At 34.0% G+C, this 18,903-nt stretch overlaps 1 protein-coding gene and 2 pseudogenes across 1 annotated transcript; 1 reads left to right on the top strand and 2 right to left on the bottom strand.

Annotated features, from left to right (window-relative positions):
• Positions 1-5,444: 5,444 nt before the first annotated feature.
• On the top strand, positions 5,445-7,459 carry LOC120169639 (annotated as a pseudogene).
• A 199-nt stretch (positions 7,460-7,658) lies between these two features.
• On the bottom strand, positions 7,659-9,798 carry LOC120169720 (annotated as a pseudogene).
• A 7,130-nt stretch (positions 9,799-16,928) lies between these two features.
• LOC120169515 (H/ACA ribonucleoprotein complex subunit 3-like protein) lies at positions 16,929-18,504 on the bottom strand. The gene is made up of 4 exons (XM_039177644.1): positions 18,442-18,504; positions 18,252-18,330; positions 17,712-17,754; positions 16,929-17,207 (listed from the first exon to the last, which is right to left on the bottom strand). Exons 2-4 carry the CDS (start codon positions 18,303-18,305, stop codon positions 17,110-17,112), a joined length of 195 nt encoding a protein of 64 aa, XP_039033575.1. The 5' UTR covers positions 18,306-18,330; positions 18,442-18,504; the 3' UTR covers positions 16,929-17,109.
• Positions 18,505-18,903: the final 399 nt, after the last annotated feature.

Raw genomic sequence — 18,903 nt, 5'->3', positions numbered from 1 at the left:
TTGAACCTAACTTTTAGAGTTAATATTGTGACAAAGTTGGAATGTAGGTAATGGAGGAAATTGAAGTCTATTAATGCACTTGAATTTTCAGTTCAAAAATTCTTTTTCTTTTCGTAAATTATATTAAGATCTACTAATCTATATCCGCAGCTACCGTAGAAAGTTATTATGAGGATGATTATTTTAATTTAATGTGTTTCATTTATTACGTTAAGATTTAAAATACTTATATTGTTTATCGTGTATTAATGCATTCAACACTTGGTATTGAGATATTCCGTAAAATTCTCATAGTGCGGGACTTGAATTACTCTAGGTCTCTCTCAAAAAGATTTTTCAAAGCAACTATAGTTGTGGCTCATTCTCAAATGAACTTCCACATGCATCTGATTCCAAGTTGATTCCTTCATTATATTTTGAACTCTTTTTCTACTTTCTTTAACATACCCACCACTAAGTTCTACTCCCCCCCCCCCCGCCTTGTTTTTTGGTCAGATTCTGGAAAATCATAGCCTTGAATGTCCATAACAAGTATTCAAGGAGTTGAGTTTACTTTCCATCTTTGAGCCATAAAAATGAAGAGTTTGATAAAAGAAGATACCTTCTCGGATAAATTGGGATTCCTTCGGTTGAGGGAAGTCTTCTTTTGCTAAAACTCTCCCGACTTACTTTCTTCTTAGTTTGATTTGCAATGTGTTGATGATAATATTTGATTTGTTTCGGTCTTAAACAATTCTTATCTTTTACCAAGTTGTGTTGTACTCTTTTCCTTCTATTAGGTTTGTTTCTACAAATCCTTAATAAAATCATATTTTACCGAGTAAAAAACATATGATTTTAGTTGTCCTATTTTTTTTTCAAATATCAAGTAGAAAATGACGTAGAGGATAAAAGTCTTCATTCAGTATTGACCAAGAGTTTTATAATAACTGTCAGTGTTAATGTAAGTCTAGAATCATTATTATTATTCTTAGACCGACAAATTGGATGGATAAGAGCATTTGATAATAAATTTATTTTTTACAGTACACGTGAATTTATCAATAATCACATCAAGAGTCTTGTTAAAAGAAGATGATCGGTCGTAGAATATGAAACTCCAAATCTATAATTAACATAAACCATCTCTCGAAAGACTCTTATTCCGAAGTTGCTTGTGGAGGCCTGGTGTGGCTCCTACTACATGGTGGAAAAGGCTTGATTGAAAACATATGTCCTCTCTCATGGCCGACGTGAATCCCATGCTTCACACAATTTCTTCGCCCGCTTTCACTATACGAAGGAAGTTACTAAATATGGAGTGATCTTATGATTTGCATTGGGGATGTATTGAAAGTTGTTATAGTTTGCCTAGAAGCACAAAATTCCCACAATCTAAAACAATCAACCTGCTTATAAGTTCATCTAGACACTCATTTAAATGTTCGTATTAGTTGTTATTTCATTAATCATTCATTTAAAAAGAACGTGAAGTTGTTAAAATCATTCATTTTTAATTTGTTGGCTTCATTCCTCGTTGGATTTCAATATCGTTTTTCCAATGACATAAAGTTTTCTAATAGTGAAATGACAAGAATAAATAAAGAAATTAAATACCATAAATTTTTCTAATATCAAGAGTCCCCTATAATTTAAAATATTTTTAAAAATTGATTATATATTTGCATAGCTATAATTTGCATAAAAATTTTCGATATAAACAGCCACCATATGTGCGATAAAAACTGTAGAAATTAACCAGGTTTTAACTTTTTTTTCAAGAACACTTTGCATAACTCTTAAATCTAAAGAAAAACCCAACCACAAATGAAGATACACTTCTTATCTCTTGTTGTTGTCGGAAACTTTCTAAATAAAAGCTACGGTAATAAAAACTATTATAATTTTCACCGATGCTGCTGCCGTTTTATTTATAGTTTTACCATTCGCCTTCCTCTCTTCCACCAGCAACGAACAAGATGACGATCCACAATAATTCATACGAGATAGTCAGGCGGCTAGCTTCCACCAACGCGGTTGTCCTCTTCAGCACGAGTGGCCTCGGGGTTTTCCCCGTCACCATTGACCTGGGCCACCATGTCGCCGGTCCCGACATCCAAGCTGCGCTCTTTCAACTTGCCGGTGGTCGACAACAGCCTATTCTTGCTGTGTTTGTTGGTGGCATTTAAACCCTCTTGGCTTGCCACATTAATGGCACTTTGGTCCCTCTCCTCAAAGATGCTGGTGCACTTTGGCTGTAATGATTTTCTCCTCTCCTAATACACCTATATGTTATTTCATGCCAGTTAGAGGAATATTCTGACCAAGCTAGGCTATCTATTATTAAGGATGGATTGAGAACTTGAGATTGCCCCAGGAATTTTTTAAAATTTTATATAATTTAATTGTTTATATTTTTTATTGAAATCTAATTATATCTTCTAAAATTTTATAACTAACTTTTATGACGTAAAATTGTATGCTTCTGTATAGTTTAATATATATGATTTGTACATGAATGAACCTTTATGCTGTATCATATATATGATTTATTCTATCCGACCTACCAATAATTAAAGAGTCCATCTGTATTTGAAGCATGTTATTTCTTGTCATAAACGCCGGCATGAGTGCGATGGGAAAACCAACATCGTGAGTGAAAATGATTGATGACATTAATCCAGATTTATATATGAATCATATGAATCATATAGTTGATGATTAGATGACAATTCACTGATATCAAAATACTCTATATCTATAAGGAAATAGAAAAGAACCGAATAAATGTGAGGTGATTCCATCCCTTTTCTTAGTCTTAATCAAGAAATTTTATAATGAATTTTGAAGTTAGATAAAGAGACTTTTTAATATACGAAAATAAAGATATAACAATTACATATAAGACTTTTTTAATGGCCTAAATGACTCTCCCACTGTCGCATATGAGAAATATACCGTAGTCGGCGACTTATACTCACAACTGTTGATACTATTGCTTTGGCTTCAAGGAATACACCAAACATGGCACTGTTTATAGACACTAACAGGCCTTTTCATTGTTCCCAGGTTTCACCTTCTTCCTATTCTTTTACTCTCAGTTTTGTCAGGGTACTTGAGATAATCCGAGACATCATCACTTGAATCAAATGGTGGTGTTTTTCTTCCAAATCAAGCTACCCATTTCCCTTCTATCTGTAAATCCCCTAATATTGTTTGGATGAGTCATTGGAAAGTGCTGACTGTGGTTTCTAAGGAAATGCTTGAAACTTACACTGAGTTGAACGCAGTGTTTTTTTGTCTATCGACTCCAAATTCGAATATCACCTCAATGTCCTTTGATGATCACAGGTTTAGTAATGGTACTGTATAAGTTCTGTACGATAGCGTATATTGCATTCTGATTTATATACTTGTACGATGGCGTATATTTGGAGGGTGTAGAAGATCATATCGCCATACCAGTGTCCAAGTATGCGTAGGCACGAGATATTTTAATAAAAATTAAGAGTCAAAATAACAAAATAAACTATAACCCTCCCTCGCATCAACATCATAATAATTATAACCATTTGAGCATTGAAGTAACTGAGATGCCTATAATTGCATAGATGCATGCAAGCTAAAGCAACTGCCTTGAAGAGTTAATGAATTACTATTCTAAAAAAAGGGCTGAGTGCTTAGCAATAGAACAAATGAACAAATGCTTCTCAATCCAGAAAGACAAAGATCAAAACCTAGGTTAAAGCAATAGAATTTATTCAGTTCTCTTAGCACCATTATATAGTCTAGGGTAAACTATATTGTTGACCACTTAACTATAGCTCCTTTTCATTTCGACTACCATTTTTGAATTCTTGTCAATCACATCACCCAACTATTTAAATGCATTCAATCAGGTCACTAGCCGTTAACAATTAACGGAAGTGCTGACATGGAAGTTAATAAAAAATTGTATAATTTACATTTAATTCTTATTTACTTACACAATCTATTAAATTGGTCATAATTTTAAATTAATTCAATATATTTAATCTTCCAATTATATGATCACACGTGTCACAATATCATTAGAGGTCTTTTATTAATTTAATTTATATTTAATTTAAATATTGTTTCCTCAATTGAAACAACATTGTCCTTGATGGGGGAGGGGAAATCAAACCTGGGACTCCTTGGATGATAAGGAGCAGCCTTAACCACTGCTCCAAGACTAATTTTAGGTATAATGCTTACATCAACTAATATTTATCTTATAATATAATGGAGGCCAGAACAATGAAAATAGAAGCAACACTAAAACTACTCGATCCAATCCGGTATAAATTATCAGTTTATTCTTCTATATCTATATTCTAATCGGGCTAAGTTTAAGGAAAAATATATCATTTTTACTATTTAAATTATAATAAATAATTATAAATGTATTATTTTAACTATTTTAAAGTATTAATATATTCGAATCGGGGCGAGGCCGGGTTTAAGGTAAGAAATCACTGACCCGACCTCAACCAGTATAAATTACTAGTTAACCTTTTTTATATATTCAATCGGATAGAGTTTAAGGTAAAAATATATTATTTTAATAATTTAAAATATAAAAAATAATTATAAGTATATTATTTTAACTATTTTAAAATATTAATTTATTTGAATAAAGTCATTTTAGTGTTGCTTCTATTTTCATTATCCTGACCTTCATTATATTATAAGATAAATATTAGTTGGTGTAAATATTATACCAAAAATTACTCTTGGATCAAATGGTTAAGGGTGCTCTTTATCATCCAAGAAGTTCGAAGTTTAATTCCTCCTCCCCTCTAAAGACAATGTTGTTTTAATTTATTTTCCTTCCATCAGATGGTATCACGTGTCACCATCTGATTGGAAAAAATATTTAAATTAAATATAAATTAAATTAATAAAATTCCTCTAATGATATTGTGACATGTGTCATCATATAATTGAAGGATTAAATATATTAAATTAATTTAAAATTATGAACAATTTGATAGATAGTGTAAGTAATAAGTATTAAATGTAAATTATACCAATTTTATTAACTGCTATATCAATACTTTCGTTAACTATTAATGGCTAATGGTCTGATTGAATGTATTTAAATAATTGGGTGATCTGATTGACAAAAATTCAAAAATGGTGGTCAAAATAAAATGGATATATAGTTAAGTTGTCAACGGTATAGTTTACTCTATAATCTATGCATTTTAAATATCTTTGACGTCATATTTGAATTGATATTCGATGGTTAAATTGAATGAAGGATTTAATCTATACAATACTAATATTTTAAGGAGTTAATTAAAATGTTTGGGACTATTTTAGAATCTAAATTATAATTTGAAGATGTCTTATGTAATTAGCCCTTTGTGTATATAGTAATAAATTGTTTTTTATTTTGTTGCGTTGTTAAACCCAACTAAACCCTTCCTTCAAACTCTTCTCCGTAGCCACCGCCATCGCCGCCGTCATGTCCCTTATAGCGGGCTCATACGAACGTTTCATATGGGGTTTCAAATTAAAACCCCAAACCCACGAATCCTTCACTCTTACCCATCCCACATCGCTCCCATAACCACCGTAGCCGCCGCGGGTCCAGCAGCCGCATCCGGCTCCTCCGATGACACCATCCACATCTACGACCTCTCCTCCTCCGCTTCCCTCGGTCCTCTTCACCACTTCAACTCCTCCATCACTTCCCTCTCTTTCTACTGCCCTCCAAACCTCTCCTTCCCTCGCAATCTCCTCTCAGCCGCTGCCGATGGAACCATCTCCATTTTTGACACCGAACCCTTTGTTCTCCTCAAGTCCTTTAGGTCCCATAAAAAGGGTATAAACGATTTGGCTGTTCATCCTTCTGGGAAGCTCGCTTTGAGTGTTTCGCGTGATGGGTGCTTGGCTATGTCGAATTTGATGAGAGGGAAAAGGAGCTTTTGTTGTGGGCTGGGGAAAGAAGCCACGATCGTTGAATTTGATGGGACTGGAGAGAGGTTTATTATGGCTTCCGAGGCGAAAATTGGAGTTCATCTGGCTGAAGATGCTAGGTTGTTGTTTGAGTTGGATAATGAAAAACGAGTTCTTTGTGCGGCTCCTGGAGAGGTTAGTTTCTCTTTAAATTTTAATAATAAAGTAACTGTTTTAATTTAGCTGCTACATATGTTTTCAGTGGAAATATATATAGATAATGAACTTTCGTATAAATTTCATTGCTTTAAAATGTCTACATTTTTTTTATTTCATTGTTGTAGGTATGTGATTGTAAATTGTGTTAGGGTTACAGTTTAGTGGTGTCGTGTTCTGAATAAAATTCAGATAGAAAAGGGAGCTAAATGGTCAGAGCTGCAAGCTCAAGCATATTGTATATTAATAGGCCTGTACCTCGTGTAAGATAGCGCCTTAGAAGATTGTATAATGTGATTTTGATGGGGCATAGTTTAGCTTCAAAGATGAACTGTTTTTTGAGATGTCGGTGATCTTCGAAAGTTCAGTGGTTTATAAAACCTAAAAGAACAATGATGTAGTGGATGAAGTTATAGGTTCCTTTGTTGTGGCAGTTTTTTTAAAATACTCTTATGCTACTTTTTCCCTGATGTGCATTCTTGGTCCCTTGTCATTTAGATCTAATTTCTAAAGGAGTATTATGGATTTTCCAGAGTGGAATTTTATTTACTGGTGGTGAGAACCGTAGTATTACAGCATGGGACACAAACAGCAGTAAGGTTGCATATTCCATCGAGGATGCACATTCTACCCGTGTAAAAGGTATTGTTGTGCTTACCAAAGATGGTGGCAACGAGGATGATCTGTATTTAGTGGCGTCTGCATCATCTGACGGGCTTATACGTGTTTGGGATGTTCGAATGGCCATCAAGGGGAAGCCAAATCCATTGGCTGAGGCTAATACAAAGTCCAGGCTGACTTGTCTTGCTGGATCATCCCTTAAATGTGAGTACTCTGCTTGTTGTAGTATACTTATTTTCTTATCTGTCTGGTAAACTTATGGCCATTTTGTTCGTGAGTATATGCATTGTTTGTGGCTCTTTCACGCCATAGTAACTTGTGTTAAACAATGCTAAAAGATTATGACACTGACTATGTCCATAATCTGATTTTTTTTTCTATTCTGGACATTCTGAAGTCCTTGCTTGATATATTGTGAATTGAAATTGGTATGCAATGATTTGGTATCTCCCTTTTTCTCAGCTTTTAAACGACCAAAGATCGGGAAAAGCGCTCCCAAAGAAGACGGCACTGCAGAATAAGTATAACAAATTACGCTAGTGAGGTTGAAGTTCACAAAAGGGGTTTTAGGAGCTCTCTCATGGTTGCTGTAAAACTCCTGTTTTTGATTGACACAACTGATAATTCTGTTCATGTTGATTTTGAATGCTAAGTTGTATCATTTTATTTAAATTTTATACTTATTGAAATTCAAATTAAACTTTCCATTATGATTGAATGCCAAATTTTAGAAGCTGGGGCTAAACTCCATACTTTGGATTAAATATTGAAGTGAAATTCATTAGAAACCATGAAGAAAATTCCACACATAATAATCTGTTATGTAAGTGGTTCAGTGAAAAGGTGCCACCAATGTCGGCTGCCTGCTTCATTTTCTTCCTTGTGCCGGCTACGGCAATATCTTTGACGAATTTTCGTTCAACATTGTAAAGGTTAATCAAGTGATCAGAACTAGCTAAAATCTATTGTGGATTCACCAATGAATGAAATGAGCATTTGGGATACTTTTCCTGCAGTTGTATTCTCTGGCCTCCTTGATTGAAAACTCTAGGATTCCAAGTAAAGCATATATGTCATTTGCTTTTGGATGAGATTTATCAGCAACAAGAAACTCATGTACATGTCCATTTAGTTGTAGCCAACTACAACCGGGGACTTTCCTTAGTCCTTTCTCTTTAAGGAGTCTCCTCATTTTAGCAAATTTGTCCCACTTCCCGGCGGCTGCATATATGTTTGATAGTAAAACATAATTTCCAGCATTTTCAGGTTCCATTGTTAATAGTTTCTCGGCTGCAGATTCTGCTAACTTGGTTTCTGAGTGCAGTTTACATGCACTCAACAAGGGCCCCCACACTCGAGTATCAGGTTTGAATGGCATTTTGTCAACAAGTTCTCTCGCTTCATTGATATGTCCGGAACGCCCTAGTAAATCCACCATGCAGGCATAGTGTTCTTGGTTGGGTTGGCACCCATAGATTACCTTCATCTCCTTAAAAAATACCCGACCTTCTTTAACAAGCCCTGAATTGACACAAGCAGTCAGTAGGGCAAGAAAAGTAACTTGATCCGGTTTCAGATTCAACCGCTTCATCCGGTTATACAACTCGAAACATTGTGACCAGTCTCCATGCTTAGCATTAGCACTGATCATTGAATTCCATGTTATGATATCCTTGACATCAATTTCCTCTTCATCAAAAAGCTTTCTGGCCAAAACTATGCATCCACATTTCGCATAACCGATAAGAAGTGCAGAATTAACCGATGACAGAAAATTCAGACCGAGCTTCAATGAGTATCCATGAAGGGATTTAACTTGTTCTAGTGCCCCTATATTCACACATGCAGGCAAGATGTTGATAACTGTAATGAAATCTGCTTTAACTCCATCTGTTTTCATCTTGGAGAAAAGAGAAAGAGCATCATGATTCCGGTCATGGTTTACATATCCTTTGATCATTGAGCTCCATGAAACCACAGTTTTCTGTGCTACATTTTCAAAAACCTTTCGAGCATAAGTTAAACAATCACATTCACAATACATATCAATAAAAGAATTTTGAACAGACACTTGATAGTCTAAACCGTTTCTCATCACATAAGCATGCATTTGTTTGCCCCACTCAATAGATTTCAACTGCCTGATTGAAGAAATAGAAGGAATAGCAGTAAACATATCAGCTTTAATCCCAAAATTTACCATGCACCTCATATTCTTGACTGATTCCTTTGGTTTTCCATGTTGAGAATATGCAGAAACCATTATGTTCCACACAACAAGGTCCTTCTCAGGCATATTTTCGAACACCAATCTTGCATCTTTGAGACTACCTAGTTTTGAATACATTGACAACAAAGCAGTACTCACGGACAAATCCTTACTTAAACCACTAACTAGAACCAAACAATGGACAGCTTTCCCTGCTCTCAGTGTACCAAAATCAACACTTGCCCTTAAAAATTTAATAAAAGAGTAAGCTTCAAAAACCAGACTTTTCCAACAATCCAAATATCTAACAGGCTTTTCATCAACTACCTTATGCTCAAACTCCAACAAAGCATCAACAACGACCTCAAATGAATCAAAACCCAGTTTTGTCAACTGCCCATGAACCATTTTCCCATACTCAACTTCTGATAAACAAGAACAAGCTCTTAGAACAGAAGGGTAAGAGCTCTCATCAGGGTACATGGACTCTTTTGCTACCATGTCCTTGAAAACCAACAGGGTCCTTTTATATTCGCCCAAAGTCACTAAATTTCTTAACATTGTGTTGTAAAGGTGTGGACTTGGGTTGGTAATGGAATCAAAGAGTTGCAAAGAGAGGTTGAGGAGGCCAAAATTGGCGTAGGAATCGATTAGATGAGAGGAAACTGATGTGTTCTGGTGAAGGCCATAGAGGACGAATCTTGCATGGATTTGTGGGAGATGGCGTTGTTTCTTGCATAAGTTTAACAGAGAGGAAACGATGCTGCTGAATAACCTTGTTTGGGTGGTCAGAAAGGGTGGGAATGAGCTAACAATATGGCTTGATCGTTGAGCGGAAAGCATTTTGATTTCTAACTGCAGGCAACGTTTGGCGGCTTATAACCAAAAGATTTATTCGAAAATATTTTATAATATATGATTTTAACTAAATTTTTTTAGATTTGTCAAAATGACCAATAAAATCACAACGCGAACTCTAATTTTTCAACTCAGTTTTCAAATTCGCAACGCGATTTTGCGATAGTCCAATTCGCATTGCGATTTTTCAAATTCGTTGCGATAATCGAAGTTCACGTTGCGATAGTCGAAGTTCGCGTTGCGATTTTCAAATTCGTTGCGATAGTCGAAGTTCGCGTTGCGATTTTCCAAATTCGTTACGATAGTCAAAGTTCGTTGCGATTTTCCAAGTTCGCGTTGCGATTTTCCAAAATCGCAACGACTGGTGGTATTGCATTTGTTTCTTAAGAATTTTCTCTAAAAAAATAGTATCCGCGCGGACGTGTCGAAGACACGTATGATCACGACCTGAGACGAGATGGCGGCGGCGACGATGCGCGAGAGTCCCCCTTGTTCTCTTCCACTCAACAAGGAAGTGGGAAATCCAAGCCTTAAATACCTATTCTTAATAGTGTTTCCAATACTACGTGGGATTGAGCATTACAAACACTTGGGAATCTTTTACACTATCGCAACACATTCTTTATTGTTTCAAACTAAGATCTTACAAATGGCTTGGGAATCTTTTACACTATCGCAACACATTCTTTATTGTTTCAAACCCACGTGAATTTGGAATAGTTAAAATGTAAACTTATTTTGGATTTTTCACTATTGCAACACTTTTTCACTATCGCAATAACACGTTTTTCAAACTCTCGCAACACATTTTAACGATCGCAACACATTTTTCAAAATCGCGTTGCGAATCTGGATATTCGTGTTACGAATTTGGAAACTTAGTTGAAAAATTAGAGTTAGCGTTGCGATTTTGTTGGTCATTTTGGCAAATCCAAAAAAAGTTGGTTAAAATCGTATATTATAAGGCATTTTCGGTCACTGATGTTATTTTCTCTTATTTTATGATGCAATTTAGAATTTGTTTTGGCTCAATACCAAAATAAGTGTCTAAACTATACCTCAATTACCAAATAGGTGTCTAAATTATTTTTTGACCCATTCAGGTGCCTATCTTTACAAACGGTACCATTTTAGGTGCCCAGGCCGTCAACGACATTAATTTCTCCCGTTAAGTGACACGTGTCACAATATAGTGATTTTGAATTTTTCAAATAATATTATATTTATAAAAAACTCGAATTTCTCTAAATTATAGAAAAGACCCAAAATCTCTAAACCCCCAATACCCTATCCTTAACTTGCTGCCATCGCCCTTTCCAGCCATAACCACTGCCGCCAACGTAGTCTCTGTCATCTTCCTAGTCATACACCGTCATAGTTGTTGTAGATTAGCCGTCATATCACGTAGGATCGCGATTTTCATCTAGGATTCGCGGGGTATAAAACGTCGATTCATCGTCGATCGATCGTCAATAGATCACAATTTCATGGGGGTTTTGGTCATCGAGGGGAGGTGAAGTCAGTTGGAGCTTCATCGATGGCAAAGGGCGATGGTTGGTGTGGGTTTAGGGGTTGAAATAAAAGTTTTCAAAGTTTTGGGTTTATTTCAAAAATGCTTATGTTTTTCTTTAAAAAATATATAATTTTATTTTTTAATTTTAAATAAAAATTTTAAAATCACCAAATTGTGACACATGTCACGTAAAGAGAAAATTAACTCTGTTGCCTGAGCACCTAAAATGGTACGTTTGTAACGTTAGGCACATGGATGGGTCAAAAATAGTTTAGCCACCTATTCGGGAATTGAGGTATAGTTTAGACACTTATTTTGATATTAAACCTTTTTTCCAAGTCAATGAGAGGTTCTATTGTGAGGTGCCTAAAATAAAGCTAATAAATGGTTGATCGGTAAAAAGGGTTACAGATTAAAATAACTACCTATAATGTTATAAGTTGAAACCGAAAAAGTTATCGTCGGAGTAACATAATAGGTTGCACTAAATGTTATATAGGGTAAGAAAATGAGTTATAAACTATAACTGTTATGAATACTATTAACATTATATGTTGCGCCTAAAAGGTTATAAGAGTTTAAGCTAATGGGGCCTTAAATATTTTTACGATAACAAAATAAGTTAAAAACCGAAAATGGTATGAATATAAATAAGAAAATGCTATGAATATATATATATATATATATATATAAGAACCGAAAATGGTATGAATATAAATAAGAAAATGCTATGATATATATATATATATATATATATATAAGAAATACTGTTGCGTCCAATAATGTCATGGTTCATTAAGAAATATGTTGCGATCTGTAACGTCAATATTTTTATTAATAAAATAGGTTGGGTCCAAGAATGTAATGATTTACTAAGAAAGTAGGTTGCAATATGGAATCTTAATATTTTTAATAATAAAATATATTACGCCTAAAATGTTATTAAAGTTTAAGCTAATAAAGTCTTAGATTTTCCCCCGATAAAAAAATAAGTTAAAAGCTGAAAATGTTATGAATATATATATATAAGAAATACGGTTACACTCAATAATGTCATGGTTCACTAAGAAATATGTTGCAATTTGTAATGTTAATATTCTTATTAATAAAATAGGTTACGCCCAAGAATGTAATGGTTCACTAAGAAAGTAGATTGTGATCTGTTAAAATAGGTTGCATCCAGGAATGTCATGGTTCACAAAGAAATAGGTTGTGATATGTTATTATGTTAATATTTTTATTAATAAAATGTGTTGCACCAAAAAAATAGTTCGAAATTGTCAATATCGATATTTAATATATTATTATTTATACTTTCAAATATTGAAAAAGTTGATGAAATATCAAAAGTTAAAATATCAATACTTATGCGGTAATGATAGATATTTTAAAAGTTAAAAGTTGATAAAAATATCGAAATTTAAAATATTGATATTTATGCGATAATGATCGATACTTTTAGATATTGAACAAGTTGATGAATATGATCTATAGTTAAAATATAGATACATATATTATGAGGTTTGACACTTTTTTATTTATATCGATACTTATGCTATAGTATTTGTGAAAAAATTCAATATTTTGCAGCATTCTCATTTTTCATTTTTTTAATTTAAAAGTATATTTTTGTAAATAAGTATTGATATTTATTATGTTTGAATAGAGACAAATTATTTAAGAAAACAGTTTGAAATATAAAATATCGATACTTAATCTATGTTGATCGATACTGTATACATAAATTTAATATATCAATACTTATGTGTTGATGATCAACAATTGTTCTTGATTCTTGTATAACATATTCAACTTGAGTTTGATCCACAATAAAACAAAATAAATGATGAGTGGAGGTGTGTCATTTGTCAGATCAACGTTACAAGTGAGAAAATTTTATCTGAATTGAACCATTTAGAGGTTAAGAATAACAATCACACAACAACAACAAGGCAAAAAGCTTATAGGACAAAGAAGAATTTCAATGCCAGTATCGATATCATAACATTGCAAAAGATACAGATTTAAAAGGACTCCTACCTTATGAAGGTATCCTCTTCTGGTGACATAACTTCTAGCATTGATATTGGCATAATTATGTATAAAATTTGTGTTAGGTTTTGTGCCATTAGAAGAAGATCTCTTTATAAGTAGAAATTGCGTTTAATATTAAGATCGAGTTTAACTCTACCCACCAGACCTTTTGGACTCAATTTTTTTTAACTAAAAGGAACTAATTGATCATAAAAGAATATTAGAAAAGAAGAAGGATAAACGGCTAAAACAATCACTATTATTTTATAAGTGTTATTTTTATCATTAAATTTAAGTAACATTTTGATAACTTATGTTATTCATTTGAAATTTTTTAATTATTTATACTATTGATTTATAATATTTTAATTATTGGGATGTTAAATGTCATTAGTTTGGTAATGTATTTTTTTGGTACAATAGAGTTTAGGTCAAGGGTGGCTCCCCCAGTCCAGGGTCAAGGCATTCCTAAGACATAATTGGGATTTACGTAGGAATTTACATATTGTCTATCAAAAGTGACGATGATAGAATTCGAACTTGACCTTAGTTTGGTAATGTAGCATGTTAATAAAAGGGGTTAAATTTTAATTTGACCTTTAAATTTTAGTTTAACTCCTAAAGTAGATAAAATATCAATTTGACTCTTGAAATTTAGATATAAATATCAATTTAACACATGAATCTAATCAAAATCCCCTATCTTCGATAGTCACTTACTACCCTCATCGGTCAATGCCAATCATCGTCGACTAACCATTAAATGCCAAAAAATTTAATTCAGTAATCTTTTACCTCTTAAACACGAATCCAATGCTCGTTTCAACAAAAAAAAATCCTAAGCTTTACAAATTTAACATAGAACCCTCGACTTCTTTGGAATTACATAATTCCTTTTGAGTGCTTGTTCTCCCTTACACAATTCCTTGACTTATGGTTGAAAGCAGGCTTACTGTGGGTTACTTGGTATGTAGTGAAAGGAGTAAATGTAATGCAGGCTCTAGTTCAACAATGTCAAAGTTTATGAAACTCAGAAGTCTGGTCCGCTTTTAGGAGCCCAACCTGTTTTAAAGCAATAAAGAGTTGGGAGGTGTTGCCAGCACTGATGGATCAAAGAGGTTGTCGGGACGATCGTTCTTCTGGAAATTTTAATTTTTAATAATTTAAACATTTTATATTTTTATTAATAATTTGTTAAATTTTATAAACTTATCGCATAATAAATTTTTTTGTGTTCGTCCTAGTTGCGAGGTCAGCTGGAAAAGGTCCTTGGCATAAAGTAGTTTGGGGGTACTCTTACCATTCCAAGGACAAACTTGCAACAAAGGCAATGATTGATTGGGGAGCTCAAGTTACATATGATTGGCTACCCCAATCTGCTATTAAGGACAAATTTGTTGTTTCATTTCGTTTGTACATGATAAATTATTGTCTTTGAATGAGCATGTTGTTAAGCCTTAAATTAAAGGAGTAGCATCATGATTTTTGTGAATGGAGAAAGAAATTAGAATTTTCATTAAAAAGATCAAACAATGTATCTATAAGACAGCATAAGCTAAAATACAAAGAGACAAAAGGAATAAGAGGAAAAAGCAAAGTCCAACGTTTAATTCAGAATCTTCTTTCAAAGTGGTCTCTAATCTAAATTTGGATTAAACAAATTTGAATAATTGTTTACTTTCATGATCAAATCGAGTTGAATCGAATTTAAACTCGGATGGATTTGGTCATATTTTCAAGTTTGAGCCACATGTCTACTCTTCACCTACGAAAAAACACATAGATGGACAAAGAAAGAAGAACAAAGACTGTCTTCTTCATCACTTCTACATCGCCACATTCCTCTTCGGGTATGGGCTCCAATCGAGGACAACTCTTAGATATATAGTGAGATATCATAAGAGGTGGCGTTACTTCTTCCAATTCTTGCATGTATCTAATATCCTTTGCCATTGTTGTTTTGCAAGAGAATGAGGCTTTGATGTTAACTTGGAACTTGTATTGAGATTGGGAGATGTATGTTGAATCAAATTGCTAAAAGCTTTGGATTATTATATATGTTTTAGTGGGAGATTGAAACTATAAGGTAGTTAGTAACGCATAATGTTTGTTTGAGGAATCCATAATAAATGCAAAGGACAGATAATTTTTTGTCTTGTAAGTTGTAATGAACATGGACAGTTAAATTTCAGACAAGTCAAAAGTGAATTATAGGCTGCTGCTAAAATTACGACCCTCAAAAGAGGAAAACTGAAAAAGAAGACAATAATCCATGGATTACATCAGATGTATGTTCGTCAACCGATGATTACATGAGGAAAGGAGCCGCTCTTCCCTTTTGAGAAACAGGTTGATGAAAAAGATGTCAGATGGTGATGGATTTTGGGGTAACTCCTCCATGTTGATTTCCTCTTCTTCATGAATAGTCTCTAGCGGTATATGGATGTTGAGCCTATGTTCGGAGATGAACGGGCTGGCACAACGGCGGATAAGGTAATGAGAGGTGGTGGAGTAACTATGCAGGGGGTTTGTTGGAGAGTGGTGACAGAGATGATATCAGCCATGAGGAAATTATGGGAACTTGAATGAACGAATGTGAACAAATGTTGAATCCACGCTTGATTTATATACAAGTTGTAAGAGGTAGGGGTCTTTAGCTGTGGGGTTTGGGTCTTAAATGCAAAGTTTGGAGCTTTGTTTGCAACCCCTTTTTTGCCTTTTTTGTACGGATAAAGTTGGTTTTTGGAGGTATCTAAATCGGACATATCGGGCGAATAGCTTTCGGTCGTTGCCCTCATGGAAACGGCACAGGTGAAGATGAATACGGTGACGGCTGCTGCATTGATTTGGCGGTGTTTTTGTACAAACAAGCTGCTGATGGCCAGCTATCAGGTTTTATGTTGTTTTGTGTGTTACATCCGAATATTTATTATAAAATATTATCAGATTAAAGATTTATATTCTTTCAGTTTCTTCAGGATTTTTCCATTGAGACATATTTGGCATTTTGTTTCCATTGTTTGCCTTGGTAGACACGGCACGTCTTCCATACGCGTTACTACAGCAAGACCTAATTTCAGCCGTGGTAGTGCTGTTGAGCTTTCTGTCTTAAATGCCAAGTTCAGAGCTGTCTTCAGCCTACTTTTTGAATTTTTATTACTGATAAAGACTGAAAGGTCAGGTCAATCAAACCCCAAAAGCTGGTATTTGGTGGTATCCGGACGTATTAGGCAATTGGCTTTCGGTCTCTGCCCTCATGGATACGGAACAGGTGAAGATAATACAGCAATGGCTGCACTGCTTTCACCGTTGCTTTGTTCAAACAAGCTGCGGGTCGAATCAGCTATCAGGTTTTTGTTGTTTTATGTGTTATGTATTGTGGAATGTGCTCTCTGGCACATGCTGGAAAATGCTTTAACCTATCAAAGATTCAATTCAGTAAAGCCTGCGAGTTCAACACCCGATAATCTAGGATTTGTATGTTTAAGCACGGTTAAAAGTTTGAATATGTATATAAAATTAAATAAACATAACAAACGTGAGATAACACCACCTAACATAATAGTTACTCTTGAAAAATCAAACTACTTGCATTACTTAAGATGTTCTTGGAACCAGACATAAAGAGTTTGTAGTTTTAAATCATCCTCCTCCTAAAGAGAATCTGCTATGAGCTAGAAACTTCATATGCATCCAAAGATCATAAATCTTGATAGATGTATAACATGCATTATGCATAACATTTTCGACGATTTCAATATTTCGGAGCCAGCTGCTGGGTAAGCAACAATCCAAAACGCTTATTCAAAAGAACTCTCTGTCTTGAGAATTTGTCATCAGGGGAGAAACGAGCTGCGTAAATGTTGGTAAAAGAGAGAAAGAAACAACCATCAGATAAAAAATACAGTACTTGTGAATAAGATTTTTCTGCAACTTTCGACAAAATTTCATAATCCTATAATGGAGCAGTTAACTTCAACACAACCAGAAAAAATATCATATAATAGCCTAACAAGTGCAAGCCAATGTTACCACCCATTACTGTCGAGTGCCATTGACGACATGAAGAGGTACCAACTTCCCAATACATGACAGATAAGAGAGCTAATGAGCTTTTGCTCAGAACTCATAACATTTACAATTCTCAACCAGAATAGACACCTTGTGGCTTGTGCTGAGTTCGAAACAAGACCGACAAAAAAAGAAAAATGTAGATCAAAGAAGCTAATATGAATGCACGTGTGTGTGTGTATGCACATATATTCATTTATCTATACATATATAAGCCTTAATAAGCAACCAGGTCAAACATAAGATGCAATCCAGAAAGGAAATAGATGATTCAAGCCATATTACCCGGATGAGCAGACTGAGTAGGCAACCCCAATGGTGATTCTTTCTGAACACAAATTCAATGCAAACGTAACATAGAGAAATAACTAACGAAATATTCATAATCCATGAATCAGAAACCTTAAAATATTGCTATAACAAGATCCTATGATGGCGACCAGTCAACGGTCAACAGCAGGGCAGAGATTTAAACTTAATCACTGTCTGGAACTTCAATGCATTATATAACCAGTTTATTCAGCCAGAACACCCTAAATTATTATGGAAATGTAAAACATATCCTACCAATAAGGCAATTAGTTCTTAGCTTCCACAGAGAACCTCGATTTCCAAAATAAAACAAAAAAGGGTTAAAAGTTAAACTTCAAAGGGCAATTTCTGGATAAGGTTTCAGTTTCAGTACATATAAGATTGACCTTCCGACAGTCTCAAACACCATAAACAAAACATGTAAAGTTAAGGAATTTCTACATGCCTAAGAATGTTCATCTGTAGTTTTACCTAATTATCAATGGAAAGAGATCATGGGCCAATGGGATTTACCTTAGTGGTGTAAACTTTGTCTCCATTCTCATTTATGTAGAACTGGAGATACATCTTATCCAATCAAAAGAGATGCAAACTGTCAAAAAAGAAGAAGGAAAGATTAGAACTTTCATGCAATTACACGAAAACCCAGAAAGAAAAACCAGGTATAGAAAGGAAATTGTGAACTTTTTTTACGGAGCTGCACCTTCTCTGATGGAGGCTTAGGGAAACAACAAGGGGGAAAGGAAATTTAGGGGGTTTTCTAGGGCTTTTTTTCGGTTTTAATCGAATTAATTCGAATTATTCGATCGATCATCAAATTAATTCGATCGAAAAACGGTTAATAAATTTTTTAGAATCGGTTAATTCGGTTCGAAATCGATTAATTAACTGAATTGACCGAAATGAAATTTTAAATATATTATATATAACATATGAGCTCAGCCCAAACCATTTAAACCCTAATAAATAATTTAAGATCCAAAAACTTTTAAACCTAAATCAATATTAATTAATTAAAAATCCATATAAAATTTTATTTTATAATTATATATTATTTAAATTAATTGTAAACTATTTTTTGAATTAAAAAATATTCAATTTTTATATAAATTAAAAAAAATTAAAAAATAAGTTAATTCGAAAATTAACCGAATTAACCGAAATT

Source organism: Hibiscus syriacus, unplaced genomic scaffold (genome assembly GCF_006381635.1).
Source record: "Hibiscus syriacus cultivar Baekdansim isolate YM2019G1 unplaced genomic scaffold, ASM638163v2 tig00111769_pilon, whole genome shotgun sequence".
NCBI classification, from domain to species: Eukaryota; Viridiplantae; Streptophyta; class Magnoliopsida; order Malvales; family Malvaceae; genus Hibiscus; species Hibiscus syriacus.
This window is presented reverse-complemented; position numbering and strand designations above follow the sequence as displayed.

Bases quoted from the DNA above. Each gene is read 5' to 3' on its own strand.
- LOC120169515 (XM_039177644.1), bottom strand. From the start codon at position 18,305: ATGTATCTCCAGTTCTACATAAATGAGAATGGAGACAAAGTTTACACC. The intron at 17,755-18,251 runs GTAAATCCCATT...ATTTGTGTTCAG, and splicing joins ACAAAGTTTACACCACTAAG to AAAGAATCACCATTGGGGTT. The intron at 17,208-17,711 runs GTAATATGGCTT...ACATTTACGCAG, and splicing joins TACTCAGTCTGCTCATCCGG to CTCGTTTCTCCCCTGATGAC.